This window comes from Crocodylus porosus, unplaced genomic scaffold, assembly GCF_001723895.1.
Source record: "Crocodylus porosus isolate Cpor-Errol unplaced genomic scaffold, CroPor_comp1, whole genome shotgun sequence".
NCBI lineage: Eukaryota > Metazoa > Chordata > Crocodylia > Crocodylidae > Crocodylus > Crocodylus porosus.
Genome location: NW_017728918.1, coordinates 43,493,623 through 43,509,008, shown reverse-complemented (window position 1 = coordinate 43,509,008; position 15,386 = coordinate 43,493,623). Strand labels below are relative to the sequence as shown.

At 38.8% G+C, this 15,386-nt stretch overlaps 1 protein-coding gene across 2 annotated transcripts; it reads left to right on the top strand.

The window, feature by feature from the left end:
- Nucleotides 1-1,451: 1,451 nt before the first annotated feature.
- Nucleotides 1,452-9,060, top strand: KLHL31 (kelch like family member 31). Of its 2 annotated transcripts, XM_019537537.1 has the most exons (4): nucleotides 1,480-1,505; nucleotides 1,588-1,643; nucleotides 3,537-4,740; nucleotides 8,282-9,060. In XM_019537537.1, exons 3-4 carry the CDS (start codon nucleotides 3,569-3,571, stop codon nucleotides 9,012-9,014), a joined length of 1,905 nt encoding a protein of 634 aa, XP_019393082.1. In that variant the 5' UTR covers nucleotides 1,480-1,505; nucleotides 1,588-1,643; nucleotides 3,537-3,568; the 3' UTR covers nucleotides 9,015-9,060. The 2 variants fall into 2 exon arrangements, with proteins under 2 accessions (XP_019393083.1, XP_019393082.1); XM_019537538.1 differs by lacking the exon at nucleotides 1,588-1,643 and having other exon boundaries at nucleotides 1,452-1,505.
- Nucleotides 9,061-15,386: the final 6,326 nt, after the last annotated feature.

Here is a 15,386-nt window from a genome sequence, read left to right as displayed (position 1 = left end):
CACTGGTTCAAATCCCTGCACCAAAGCAGGCAGAAAGATTTGGACCAGGGTACCAAATCTAAGTACATGCACAAAAGTATTGGACTTGAACTCATATACACGTTGGTGTAGGGGAAAGGGTTCAGATACCTCTTCTTCTGGGTTATATTGTATGTGAGAGGACTGACTTGGTTAAGATACCCAACTCTGGCTTTGAAACCTGAGTAAAGAGTGGCACCTCCAACCACACGAGAGTTAGGTGCCTAATACCCTGAGAAAGGGTGGAGTTTTATCCTTCTTGGCATTTCCTTCTGGTTAGCTTAGACACCTTCTTGCTTAGCATGCTGGCCTCTGTGGATCCCATTTTTTACCCATGCACTGGACACAGAGAATGTAAGCACCTAACCTGGGACTGTAGAGTCCACTTGTCAGCCAAAGACATCAATGGTACAATATTGAGCCAAGTCCTCTTTATAGATTTAGCCCTATGGCCCCTATTTCATAGAATCATAGAAATTTATGGTTGGAAGGAACCCCAGGAAGTCATCTAGTCCAACCCCCTGCTCAAAATAGGACTATCCCCAACTAGATCATCCCAGACAAAGCTTTGTCTAGCTAGGTTTTGAAAACCTCCAAGGATTAAGCTTCCACCACCTCTCTGAATAACCTGTTCCAGTGTTTTACTACCCTCCTAGTGAGCAACATTTTTCTAATATCTAACCTAAACTTCCCTTGCTGCAACTTGAGACTGTTGCTCCTTGTTCTGTCATCTGAACGGTCTAGCTCCATCCTCTTTCAAACCCCTCTTCAGGTAGTTGAAGGCTGCTATTAAGTCCCTTCTCAGTATACCCTTCTCTAGACTAAATGAGCCCAGTTCCCTCAGTCTTTCCTCATAAGTCATGTCCACCAGCCCCCAAACCATTTTTGCTACCCTCTGCTGGACTCTCTCAAATTTGTCCACATCCTTTCTGTAGCAGGGGACCCAAAACTGAACACAGTACTTGGGTCTCCCAAACTGTGGCCTCACCAGTGCTGAACAGAGGGAAGTAATCACTTCCCTGGACCTACTGGCAACATATTTAACAATGCAGCCCAGTATGCCATTAGCCTTCTGGGCAAGGACACACTGCTGGCTCATCTTCATCTTATTATCCATTGTAACCCCCAGGACCTTTTCTGCAGAGCTGCTGCTCAGCGAGTCAGCTCCCAGCCTGCACTGGTGCATGGGCTTGTCCCATTGTAAGTGCAAGATTTTCCATTTGTCCTTGCTGAAACTCATGCAATTCCTTTTGGTCTAATCTTCCAGTTTGTCTAGGTCACTCTTAATCCTAGCCCTTCCCTTGTACATATTTATGTCAAGGGGGCAGACTTGCACTTTGGAGTTTTAAAAGCCAGGCAAGCAAAGGAAACCTAACCCCTCTGGATGGTAGAGGGGGGGGGGAGGGGGAGGGGTCATTTTAAAGGGCCCCAAAGCGCAGACTCCAGTCTCTTTTACTCAGTGTCACAGCAGTGTCACAGTAGAGACAGTAAGTGCTAGGACTTGTCAAAGGGCCTCCAATCTCCCTTTCTCTCTCTTTCTCTCGCTCTCTCTCCTTTCATTCTTCCTAGGATATTCTCATTGATACCTTGGCGGACAGCTGTGGAACAGCATTTTGCTGAGGAGGGTAAGGGTGCTTCTAATGCTGCTGTTACTGGTCTTTTGGTGGCACTTGTTGTGGGTGGGGATTTCTGTATCTAGTGAGTTTCACCATTCCCTCTGGACCTGGAATATCCTGGAACATGAATTATTCTCGAGTGAAAACAAACATGACTTGTTGTATCAATGGGAAGGCACATGGCTTACAAAATTAGCTGAGATTTGCAATACTTAAAAATAGTTTATTGGCATGGTGGGTAGTTTAATCTGTCTTTTTGCTGTTTTATTTCCTGAAATTTGACTTTTTGACTCAAACAACTTTGCTCATTCATTTTTTGTTGGTAGCAAAGTACGTTCTGAGGAAAACTTTGGAGAATGATTGTTTACATAACAAACAACTTTTAAAATGATTGCATCTATAATATTCTTAATTGTTTTAATGGGAAAAAAGACTATAATATTTGTGTCAAACTATGTGTATGTTAACACTTATTAAGTTAAATGGTCTCTGGAAATATTTAAAACTACAGCTATGCCTGCCAAGATATTTTCTAGCCAACAAGGGTGTTTGTGGGTAGAATATCTGATGCTATCCAAAGTTTATTGTCTTTTCAGGTATCTAACAATGAAATGCATATTGTATTTTCTATAGTTTTGATTTGTTCCATGCATTTAAAACAACAAAGTACATCCAAAGTGACAAATGCACCTTAAATTGAACCTGTCTTAAAATGGCAAGCTGCTGTGAGTGTTACTATTCCTGGAGCTGACTCTGATAGGTTTCAACAGATGCAGCTCCTGGAATGCAGCCGGGATGGGGAGGGAGCAGAGCAGCAGCTGACCCACCTCTTTGGCAAGGAGACATTCTGGGATCTCAACTCACTCTGGCATGCAGTGACACTGACACTTTCCGCACACATGGCCTTCCCCTGCACTGTGAACAGGCTTCACCCAGTAGGATGGAAAAAAATTATTCTTAAAGAGGCAATAACCATTCCTTTCTATAATTAAAATGCTGATTTATTATAAGCTGTGTACTTTAGGCAAATTGTATGGGATAAGGTTTTAAAAGGAAATATTACTGGAGAAGCATACTTCCTAAATAGATCTAGTAAATGACATAATCGCTTATTTTATCATTAAACAACCCTCCTCTATTTTCTGTTATTCATTTGAGCATGAGGATCAGAATGATTGCTAATGATGAAATCATATCAGAATCCAAGAAAATACTGTATTTCAGCTATAGTGTTGAATTTGATTAGCTTTCGTGACTACTTTCTTAGATGTAATTATGCAGGACCATGGCCTTCCTTTAAGGTGCATTTGCTTTTTCTTTTTCTTTTTTTTTTTTTGGTACATGAAATAATTCCTGTGAAAGAACCAAAGGGCCTTCTACACTGGATTGAGTAGAAATTTTGTCCTTGGATTATTGTCAGTGTTTATATGTATGATGTAATCAATTAATTTAACGCTGTTATGTGAAAGTGATCTTCCTGTTCTTAAAAGTCTATATCAACTCACAAAAAAACCCTTTAAAAATAATAAGTGGGTTTTCTCTGCAATGTCTTCTACTGAAAGTGAAAGCACAGTAACTTGAAATTACTGGTAATGTAATATAGGAATAGAAAAGTTATGGAATTAAACTATTTGTAGAAGTGCATTTATGAATATGATATGGGGAATTATATACCATAAGCCTTGCCTAATGTATCTAAGGTCAGAAGCCTGGAAGCACTCTGGATCAGACCTTTTTATACAGAAAAATATATGTAAAACCATGCCTAAAGTGTAACATTTTACACATTTTGTTTGTGGAGACTGTTCTTGACTTATTGATCAAGTTTAGTCTTTGGTGTGTCATCATTGAAATGTTAAATACTTGAAACTGAAACATAGCTCTAAACTTTGTATTTTTTAGCAAGCTCTTGGCTGTGATATTACATTGCAGTCATGGCGCCTAAGAAGAAGAATGTCAAAAAGAACAAAGGAGATATCAATGAGATGACCATAATTGTGGAGGATGGCCCCCTAAGTAAACTAAATGGTTTGAATGGACTCTTAGATGGTGGGAATGGTTTCAGCTGCATTTCAACTGAGGTTTCTGATTCGTCTTATAGCCCAAATCTCTTGGACGGTCTAAGTAGAATGAGACAGGAAAATTTTCTTTGTGACTTGACCATCAGTACAAAAACCAAATCCTTCAGTGTCCACAAGGTGGTGATGGCTTCATGCAGTGACTATTTTCACAACATCTTAAAGAAAGATCCATCTACTCAAAGAGTGGACCTCAATGATGTATCTCCATTGGGCTTAGCCACTGTTATCACCTATGCCTACACTGGAAAACTTACTCTTTCACTGTATACAATAGGTAGTATCATTTCCACAGCAATCTATCTTCAGATTCACACTCTTGTAAAGATGTGCTGTGATTTTTTGATACAAGAAATCAGTGTTGAGAATTGCATGTACATTGCCAATATTGCAGAGACATATGGACTAAAAAACACCAAAGAAGCTGCACAGAAATTTATTAGAGACAACTTCATTGAATTTTCAGAAACAGATCAATTCTTAAAACTTACTTTTGATCAGATCAATGAACTCCTTGCAGACGATGACTTGCAGTTGCCTTCTGAAATTCTTGCATTCCAGATTGCAATAAAATGGCTGGAATTTGACGAAAAAAGAGTAAAGTATGCTGCAGATCTCTTAAGCAACATTCGTTTTGGTACCATCTCTGCTCAAGACCTGGTCAATTATGTTCAAAATGTACCAAGAATGATGCAAGATGCTGACTGCCATAGACTTCTAGTGGATGCTATGAACTATCACTTGCTTCCATATCATCAAAATTCACTGCAATCTAGAAGAACAAGGATTCGTGGAGGTCTCCGAGTATTAGTCACTGTTGGGGGACGCCCAGCACTAACAGAAAAATCCCTTAGTAGAGACATCTTATACAGAGATCCTGAAAATGGATGGAAGAAGCTTACTGAAATGCCTGCTAAAAGTTTTAATCAGTGTGTGACTGTGATGGATGGATTTCTCTATGTAGCTGGTGGTGAAGACCAGAATGATGCCAGAAACCAAGCGAAACATGCAGTCAGCAATTTCTGCAGGTAACAGACTATTTTTAAAGGATGGAGTGACAGATTCCACATAGAGCAGGAACACAATCCAAGCAAGGGTGCAAAGCACAGCACAAACAGATAAGGTTTGTAGGAGGGAAGAAAAGGGATGTAATTTCATATGTTTAAGTTATTAGCTATTATAAATGTACAACCATAGTTAAGTAAAACTCACCATAATCAAAAACATACAAAATATAATAAGTCAAGGTCAGAAAATGTGTTTCATGCCAAAGTTAAATGAATAATTTATATAAAAAATATTAAAATGCAGGATTACTGTAAATAGTATTAAAACTGTGACTAACCAAAAGAAGCAAGACTCTTCAAAGTTTAAGAGCTACTGATGCCTCATGAACCCCCTACAAACTATTCTTTAGACACAACTGTTTGCATTTTCTCCAACTGCAATTTTTCCCTTTAATTTATTTCCTTTTGTTCTTGTTTTTTTCCTAAAGACAGAGGTTTGGAAACAGAAATTGTTTCTTAAAAATCTATTTTGCTCCCTCCTATGTAACAGACCCAAAATAATGCAAAGTTTCTGAAAAACTGTACTTTCGTTGGACTGTCTCCATAGAACTGTATGTATGGGAAAGAAAATGAGCATAGCCTGAAGTTTGAGGGATCAAATTAATTTTAAGTGGATTTCTAAACTGACCTTAATAGATAATTCTCCCTAAAAATAGCATTAAAACATGGAGATTGGAAAACTCACCTTTATGTCTAATAAAAATAATATAAGAGCATACTTTTGTGCCTCTTACTTGAAGTGGGTACAAAGCTGCTGCTCTTCTGCTGTTGGCTATCGCTCCCTGATGTTAAAGTCCTCCTAGACAGCTCAGTGAGTATGTAAGGAAAAGTAATGAGGCAATGATTGCCTTTGGCTCTTCATTTTTCTATGTATGCCAATTTGCAGAAGAACACATTACATAAAAGAGGTGGTTTCTCAGCTCTGTCTCCCCTTTGCTTGCAAAACGGAGCTCAGTCCTAGCTTTTTTATATTGCCAGCATGATGGAAGCCAAACAGCGGGATGGAATATCATTAAACAGTGATAGGATCCAGTGGGCACATCTACATGAGACATTTACTGCAGAGTTGACTAATTAGCTCATCAGTAAATGTCTTGGTATCTACATATGTGGCCCTAGTAGGTTGTAGGAAACAAATAAAACCAGCAGCAGGGTAGTACTTGCAAATACAAGTGCTGTCCTCCTACAGAGATTTTTATTCTGCAGCACTGTGTGTAGGCACTGACATGGCTGGCTGGGGTACAAAGACGCTTTAGGCTATGAACAGACATTCAAAAAGCCTGAGCCAGAATTGATTCAGTCTTTGCAGGTTAGTCTAAGCTTGAACCAATTTTGAAGTGGATAGACATTCCCTTGTCATTCCAGAAATGCCTGCAGTGGCTCAGACTAGAAGCCAGTGGGCATTAGAGCAGCCCTCCCTTCCCTTCTACAGTCCAGAGTAGAAGGGAAGGTGGCAGGCCCAGGAAGGACGCTCTGATTAGCCCAGCAGGGCATTGATAACAGTGTTTATCACCCCTAACTCAGTGTTTATTACCCCATTAAGAAAACAACAGAGGGTCATTACCAGCTACCTGTTGATTCTGCCTTTGTCACAGCACAGACTGGAGCCCGCAGGTGGTCTGCTAGCTAATACACAGATATCTCTCAGCAAGGCAGAGGGGGGTGGGAATTCCTGCTTAGCAGGGAGTATGAGGGGAAGTATGAGTAGAAATTTTGTCCTTGGATTATTGTCAGTGTTTATATGTATGATGTCTCTGCTGGAGCTGCAGCCAGGGTACAGAGGGGAGGGACCAGTTCTGCTGTGGAGCAGACAGCCCTGCCCAGTCCAGCCCAGAGAGCATATCAGGATGCTGGGGGAGTCTGGTTTGTCTTAAACCAGCAACGGGTCTGGGATAGACATAGCATAAACTGGTTTGAGCCAAATTAGTTAAGTCTGATACTACATTCAGCCAGGTTTATCTCAAGCCGGTTTCAGTCATTTTCAAACTGGTTTATATGCACTGAACATCTGTTCTGTTACAGGTTTAAATCAGTTTCTGATCACTTAAAGTATGTGTAATGTCTGTCCCTAGCCTTAGTGCAGGGGCTGCCTGCTGGCTAGCCCCACACTGGAATACCCTCATGCCCTAGCCAGGCCCTTTACAGCATGTTGATCCAGCTTGAAGCAGCCTGGGGCTGGCAGGCTGACCCCTCAAGCCCACTGCCAGCCTGGGCTGCTCCGACCCAGCTCAACGTGCTGCAGCCTCATGTTCTATTCCAAGCTCAGTGACCTTGGGCAAGTTGTTTCATATCTGAGGGAAGCTTGTATATTATACAAAATCTCTGAAAACAGTTAAGGTATTAATTATTCTGAGCATTAATATTTTGAGTATTTTCCCTTTGTTGTTATTCATTTAAAACAGGAGTAAAGTAAATTAAAAACTTTGGTTGCTTGCAGATGTTAAAAAAATTTGAGCTTTACCAAAACAAGCAGTACATTACTTCAGCCCAGCTCTGCAGTCTCTGTATAGATTGGGTGCTTCAGCTGGGCTTTTTCGCACTTTTATTTAATAGCTGATTCAATCAGCTATTAGGTAAAAGTGCCAGAAAGCCCTGCTGAAGTGTGCAAGCTATACAGATGCTGGGGAGCTGGGTAAAACTGACAGGATTCCTCTTCCCATAAAGCGCCCAATTCCTCTTCTTTTGTTTGTCAGCATCCCAAATGTTTATTACCTGTGTCTACATTATGCATTGTACTACTCCTTGTAGGGCCCAATTGATTCAAGCAATATTGGGCCCTCTGACAACTGAATCAGCTATTAGAGAAAAGCTCCAAAAAAGCCCTGCTAAAGTGCGTGAGCTATACAGATCCTAAGGAGCCAGGTCAAACTGATGCAATTCCTCTTCTGGGCATGAGCTGTGCTCAGCACAGGGGCACAACAAGATGAAAGTAAAGTGCTGTTTTGGGTGGGAGGGTTCCATGTCTGTAAGCACCCATAGTTCCATTATTAGTGGCAAAGGAGACATTTTCATAGTGTAATGTATGTCATATTTTAACTGTTGATTGTATAAATTTTACAATGCATTTTATAAGACATTTTATATAAGCATAGAATGTAATAAAATACAATATTTTATATATAAATAGTTAAAATACTTTTAGTGTAATCACTTTTAAAGATTATTTACTTTTAAAATGACTTAAAAATAAAAATTAAACAATCTGACTTCTAAAAGGAATTGGATAAATTTAAGGGCTAAATTTTGAGGGGAAAAAATTATTTTTGAAGTTCAAAAATACATTTCTTAAGCATAAAAAAACCCTATTTCTTTGAAATGCAACAGTAATTACAACTTTTAGTTCAAGTGAATTCTAAAACTAGAAAATAAGAAGTAGCAAAAGTAACTTAGCATGCCTACAACATCTGCTATGCAGAGGCAGATACAATACAGTAGTATTTTCCACAACAAAAATTAGAGTATTTTGATTGCCTCAGTTACCCTCTTTTCTTAATGCTTGCAGATATGATCCTCGTTTCAACACATGGATTCACCTGGCAAATATGAATCAGAAGCGTACCCATTTTAGCCTGAATGTATTCAATGGCCTCCTTTTTGCAGTGGGTGGTCGGAACTCTGATGGATGTTTATCCTCAGTTGAATGCTATGTGGCTGCAATTAATCAGTGGGAAATGAAGGCCTCATTAGAGGTAGCAAGGTGTTGCCATGCTAGTGCAGTAACAGATGGCAGGATCTTGGTTACAGGAGGTTATATAAATAATGCTTACTCCCGCTCTGTGTGCATGTATGACCCCAGCAATGATAGCTGGCAAGATAAGTCAAGCCTTAGCACTCCAAGAGGATGGCACTGCTCTGTGACCCTGGGGGAGAGGGTCTATGTCATGGGTGGGTCTCAACTGGGAGGTAGAGGTGAAAGAGTTGATGTCCTCCCTGTCGAATGTTTCAACCCTTACACTGGGCAATGGACCTATGCTGCTCCCCTTCAAACTGGAGTAAGTACTGCAGGTGCTTCAACACTTAATGGGAAAATTTACTTAGTGGGGGGCTGGAATGAAATAGAAAAGAAATATAAGAAGTGCATTCAGTGCTACAATCCAGATCTTAATGAATGGACTGAAGAAGATGAATTGCCTGAAGCTACAGTAGGAGTATCTTGTTGTACCATTTCCATGCCCAGTAACAAGACAAGAGAGTCCAGGGCTAGCTCAGTATCATCTGTGCCAGTCAGCATTTAAACATTATAATTAGATATAAGCCACAATAAATTAAAATGTTTACCTACATGGGTGTGCAGTTAACCCTTTACATAGCCTTTTGTATCTACATGGAAAAATATATAATTGACATTATAACAATTTTAATGCTACAAAACTGCCCAGTTTTCATGATCTTTAAAATAGCTGGTGTGAAACGAACATAATTAAGATACAATGAATGTACTTAGTAGGAAGGGAGTGTTATACCATGAGTGGAAAAGTAACTAATTTATATTCCTAGCTGTGCCACTGACATGCTGTGATACCTTTGGCCATCACTTAACTTACATGCATCTAATTTTCTCTAGCTGTAAAATGGGGATACAATTAGCTTCAAATGGTCCTTCTGATGCTTATTTAAATAACATTCAAAAGTGCTTTTAGATCCCTAAATAAAAGGGTCTATGCAGCCAAATATTATTCCCAGTAAATCTCAATATATATTGGGAATGCACCGTGTCATCTTAAAGATTAGCCAGTTTTGTTCATTTTTACGAATTGTGTATTTTGTGAAAGATATTTTACAAAAAACTATTGAACATAGAAAATATATGCCTCCCTCCCCCCACCCCACTTCACAGTAGTGAAGTCATCAATTTTTTTCCTCACAGAAGTTAGAAAAGGTTTTCTATGATCTGGATTGCAACCATTTAATTTTCATAGGTAGGGCTATGGCAAGGATTTCAAGAGCAAAATTGCACTGTCTGTTATGGGCCAATCCTAAGGGCTCTGCCTCAGGGCACCTGACTCCTGCCTGCCCTATCTTCTGTCCAGATATCTATGACTAAAATGAAAAAGGAGAGCCCTCCTTCATTAGTTGTCCTCCTTCAATGGTATTCTTCCCAGTCTGCAGAAGTGATAGTCCAGCAGAGGTAGAAAGGGAAGATCACCCTAATCTCACAGCTGCTCCCTTCATAGAAACACACTCCTAGTTGTTGTACCCCAAGAGTATCATCTGTGCTCTGAAGCCTATCACCAATGTGCAGCAGTTTCCAAGCTTTTTCCAGTCAAGACCTAGATTACAGTCAGATAATTTCATGCTACCCCATACAATCTGTTACTGCTGCTTGTGTGTTCAAGACAGAGTGAAACCCATATGACTAACACAGGGATAAATTGTTCTAGTTTTGCTTTCTTTTGACTGAAACAGTTGCAGTCACTGGAGTATCTATTGAGGCACAGGCCATATCTACAAGATGCTGACTAAGCAGTTGTTACTGCATAATCATTTAGTACGGGCATAACCAAGTACTAAATGACTGCACAGTAACAGGCATTATAGCACAGTAGCATCCCTGCATGGCTTTGTTGTGACGTTGACTGCACACTAGCTCATTCCTACTGTACAGCAGCATTGTGTCACGGTTCATGCCCCATGACACTACTGTGCTGTAGTAATGAGCTAGTGTGCAGTAAGAGTTTTGTGTAGACGTGGTCACAGTAAAGCTTTGCCTTCTGTTAATTCAGGACCCAATGAATAGTTGTAGGTTCAGAGGAAATAGGGGCTCATTACCATTCTTAGTCCTGTTTTGATTCCACTTGAGGTCATAACTCCTTGTTTGAGAGTTACTGCCATTTAGGGTTTCAGGGGAGGGAGCAACAGAGAACATTTGGAAGCATCACTATTTTCTGGAGGCAAGAGGGACTACTGGTGCCAGGAGCAGAGCAATAGAAAACATTTTCTCTTCTCAGTCCTTTTATCCTATAAGTTGCTATTAGACCGATAAATAAATAATGAGTAAATGCTGCAGAATTTTGCATAAAAGCATCGGTTGTGTGTGTGTGTATATATATATATGGGAAATAGTAAATCATATATGACAGCTCTGAAATATTAATATTGGGATTACTATATCAATATTATTAACAGTAAGATGTTCATACTTGTCTTACAAGGCACACACACAATGTAATTAACACTAACTTCTTCCTGGCCTTACTGATGAGTATGTGGCCTTGATCACAGCCTTTTTATTATGTGATTTTCTATTCCTTTTTACCAGACTAATAAAATCCTTTTGCCCAAGAAGTCAATGGGAGTTTTGCCATGGACTTCAATGGGATCAGGATTTTACCTTTAGTCCCTCAAATTACATTTTATTTCAGCACTGTGCATGAGGAAGTAAATATGTAATTTCTGCTATTTCCATTGCCAGTGAGACGTGCACTTATTTTCCCAGGTAATCTCTAGAATTTTCACCTTTTATTATTAATAAAGATTTGCATACCATTCACTCTTGGGGCAAGAAGCACTAAAATTAACTAAAATAACTAGATAGATCCAAATTTGTAAAACCCACTCCTTTTAAAAGAGTTATTAAGCTTTAATGGGTAACTTTCTCAAAACACAATGAACCCCTCAAAGTGCAACATCCACTGAAAGACCGAAAGAGTTACTGATCAACCAGATATACTTTACCCTGTTCTCCAAAGAAAACTTTTTAAGCTATGTGTAAATGCAGACACTTTTATGAAAAGCATTTGCAGAACTCTTTTATTATGACTACCTTTTGGCAAGTAAAGTTACATATTAAGCATTGACAATGATGATATAGTGTCCAAAATTAAACCAACTCAACTGGGATTATCTGAGTTTTACACGTTCTTCTTTCCTATTAGTTCTAATCTATATAAAGATTGTTAGAATATTTTAAATGATTTTAAATCCCCAGATTCTATTCTGAGTGCTGTATATTATTAGATTAGACTACACTAAAATGAATTCCATCGAAAGCCTTAGTACTATACTGTCAGTATTGGCTAATTTAATTTAATGTCATTACATTCACTCTTTATATTGTATCATTTAAATGAATAACAACTCAGACCCTGACCTATTTAATTCAACATAACATACATTTGAGTAACTGAATAACATTTTCTCATTTTAATATAAAAAATCTGTGTTTCTCCACTTCAATCAAGCAGGAACTTTCTCTAGGATTATTTGCATTTTTTTTCCCAAAATCATGAACACACATTCCACATGAAAAATCTAAGAGGCCCTTTGAGAATTGTTTTCTTTGGTAATTTTATATAAAGCTTACAATTATCCTTTTATTAAAGTAGCTATTATCTATCCATGCACATGCATATAATGTATATACACGAGCATTCATAGACTTATTCTAGATATCTATAAAGGGTTTTTTTAAAAGCATCTATCACCCTAGTTGGTAAATACATTAAAATCACCCAGAACTAATTTTTCTCAAAGGCACTACTGAGCAGTTATTAATGTGCATTTATTTAGTACTTATATTAGCAAGTACTAAATAAATGTGCAGTAACACCAGCGCTGGTGAATGTCTTTTAGGTGACACTACTGTGCAGTAGCCTAATAATACTGCCCAATAGTATATTAGCACTGTCCAGGCTGTGACACACTACTGCACAGTATTTTTTAGCTACTGTGTAGTCAGAGTGGTGTGTAGACATGCTGAACTTGTGCTTGGGAGAAAATTGTGCCATGTTAAGACTTTCTCTTTTTTTTTATCAATTCCATAACAATATGAATAATAACATGTAGTGAGTTGTTGCAAAGTTTCCTCTCTTATGAACATATATGACATGTTGTGGAACAATTTTCTATCATTGTCCCTATAGTATTTTTAGTCCCAAAAATATTTAAATAGTAACAGCTTGGTTGGAACTGGAAACATTGTATGTTCTTGCAGCATGTGTTTAGGGTGCCCCTGCACACTGAGCCAGAATTGGCCCTTAACATATGAAAATGTAAAGCTTACTTTAATTTCATCTTGGCTTTGTTAAGTATCACATCCATGGATAAACAATGATATGATTTCCCTTTTTATAGAAATGTATTTATGAATTATAGATTAAGTGCAATGGAACTACTCATTCTGACTTGAAGGGTTAAACTTTTGAGGCTAAATCCTGTTCATCTTATTCAGTCGGAATTCTGAATGAGGGAAATGGGAGTTAGCAATTTGGGCCACATTCTGGCAAAGACATGTTGATGCCTTCCAAAAATAATCTGTGTCCAAAAAAGAGAGAGAACCTTCTCAGTGTTTGGCCAAAGAGCTCTCCACAAAATCCATTAAGTTGTGTTCTGTAGTATGAGTCAAGGGATATCATTCACCTGCCCTATGACACAGCCATTGCCCTTTTTATGATATCCTTCTATCGCATAAATTGTATGTACTTCAGGGCAAAATAACTAGTAAGTACCAGTAGACTTTTAGGGGTTGCAATTACCAAAATATGGGTGAATCTCAGTTTTGTCCTTGCAGCATGTATTTAGGGTGCAACTGCACACTGAGCCAGAATTTGGCCCTTAGGATATGGCTTTACTTTCATCTTGCTCTTGTTAGGTATCAATTACTTACATAATTATGACATTTTTATTTAAAATACCTCTTTTCATTAGAACTGTGATAGTTTGTACATTACACATTGTAGAACAATTGTCTATCATTGTCCCAATAGTATTGTTAGTCCCAAAGCATTTAGTAGTAACAGCTTGGTTGGAACTGGAAACATTATATGTTCCAAAAATGAATGTTCAGTGTAGTTTAGGAAGTGCAAAGGGAGGATAACAGTATTTTAAAAAATAATACAGGAATTCTTCCGAGTAAGATACAGATTGCGAACTTATACAATATCAGATAGACTTGCTTTAGTATTGTAGTAATAAAAAATGTAATTAAAGTAACCAGACGAGCTTTAATGTTCTATGTACTGAGTCCACATTGCTAGTGTCTGCACTTCCAAAGAACTTGGAAATAATCTTCCTCCACACACTGTAAATGGAGCTATGTGATTAGCCTACAGATTGTGTTTGTTTATGTTTGCATAGATGCGTGAGAGGGTGCACTGTGAGATTGTATGAGAAGAGCTTCCCATGAAAAAATTTGGCTAAGGAGAGAATTTGCATGTAGTTCTTGTGATGAGTAGGTCAGGGTTATTTTATCTCTTCCTGTACAGACCTGTCAAATGAAGTGCTAAGTATGGTCATGTCTGAGTCTAGTAGGTTGAGGTGCTGACTTCTAGCCAGCCAAAGAAGGGACTAAGCTTCCTGACAGCTACAAGAACTTTAATAAGATATGATTTTAAATAAACAGTTGTGACTAGTAAAAGTAAATTAAGAATGAAAATTGCTGAATAGGGACTACCTTTAAGTCATATTGAAAACCATATTAATTGATACCCTGATCTTGCAGTCCTAACTCTGATTTCAGCGGGAATTTTTGCCTTAGTAACAGCTGAAGTTTTGAGCCTCAAGGACCAAATTCAGCAATCACACAGATACCCATATGCATAGAATAGGACTATTCATATACCTAACTAATGTAAATGTGCATGTGTTTGCATATTCAAAGGCCAAAGGATATGGGTACCTAAATGCACTATTTAGGCACCATTGCAGTCTATATTCATCTGTCCCCTGTCCAAGAGCCACTCTAATTAAAGTGCCTTCAGTGTCTTGTGTATCAGCATCCCTGTGCTTCAAAATGGTGGTGGGGGTGCTTTAACTAAAGCTTCTCAAACTAGCTGTAGTTAAAGCGCCTCCACTGCCATTTGGAAGTGCAGAGACACTGGTACATGAAACATGGAGGCTGCTGGAGCACACTAATTAGCTCAATTAATCGAGAGTGCTCCAACATGCTGTAATTACAGACCCTGAAAGTCCCTATGGGCCAGATCCACAAAGCACAAATTTACAGCATCTGCAGCCTAGTAGAATCTTTTGCCTACATACATACATTATGAAGGCTCCTTATACAATGTGCAGAAGTCAGGGCAGGGTTGCATCCATGCAACATGCAGGGAGAGAGCTGACTGCCTAAGGATGGAATTGAGAGAAACCAGCAAGTTAGTAGGAAAGCCACCCTGGCTAGTTAGGCACCATCCCTTACAAGTTAGGAGCCTCAGCTCAGATTGCTATACAGTGCCTATCTCTATTCAAGATGTTCGGCTATGAATCCTCCCCTTGAGTTAGATGCCTAAGCCAAGTCAACCTTTCTTTTGCAAAATCAGACAGAGAGACCCTAGAACCAATTACAGTAGGTGTTAGAGCACCTACCTTGTGAGATGGAAAATCTGCTTTCAATTCTGCTTATACTTTTCACAAAGAAGCAGGGCACCTAAGAGTTAGGTGTTACAATACATAGGTTCCTTTGTGGATCTAGCTCCATGTGACTAATTGCATTGATTCTGGTAATAGAGAAGAGTATCTATTCCTGAAACAGAAAAAGGGTTGCAATGGCTGTTGGAAGGAGGCGGTAATGAATGAAGCTAAAAGACTGGGGACAAATCAGTGGCACTCACTTAGATGGGTGGCACTATCTATAGTGCAGTTTCAAGAAGATCCCAAGGATAGAAAAGAAA

What these genes read in the sequence shown, in the direction of transcription:
- KLHL31 (XM_019537538.1), top strand. Translation starts at nt 3,569, where the DNA reads ATGGCGCCTAAGAAGAAGAATGTCAAAAAGAACAAAGGAGATATCAAT. An exon ending in GCAGTCAGCAATTTCTGCAG is followed by an intron (nt 4,741 to 8,281) that starts GTAACAGACTAT and finishes TAATGCTTGCAG; the next exon opens with ATATGATCCTCGTTTCAACA.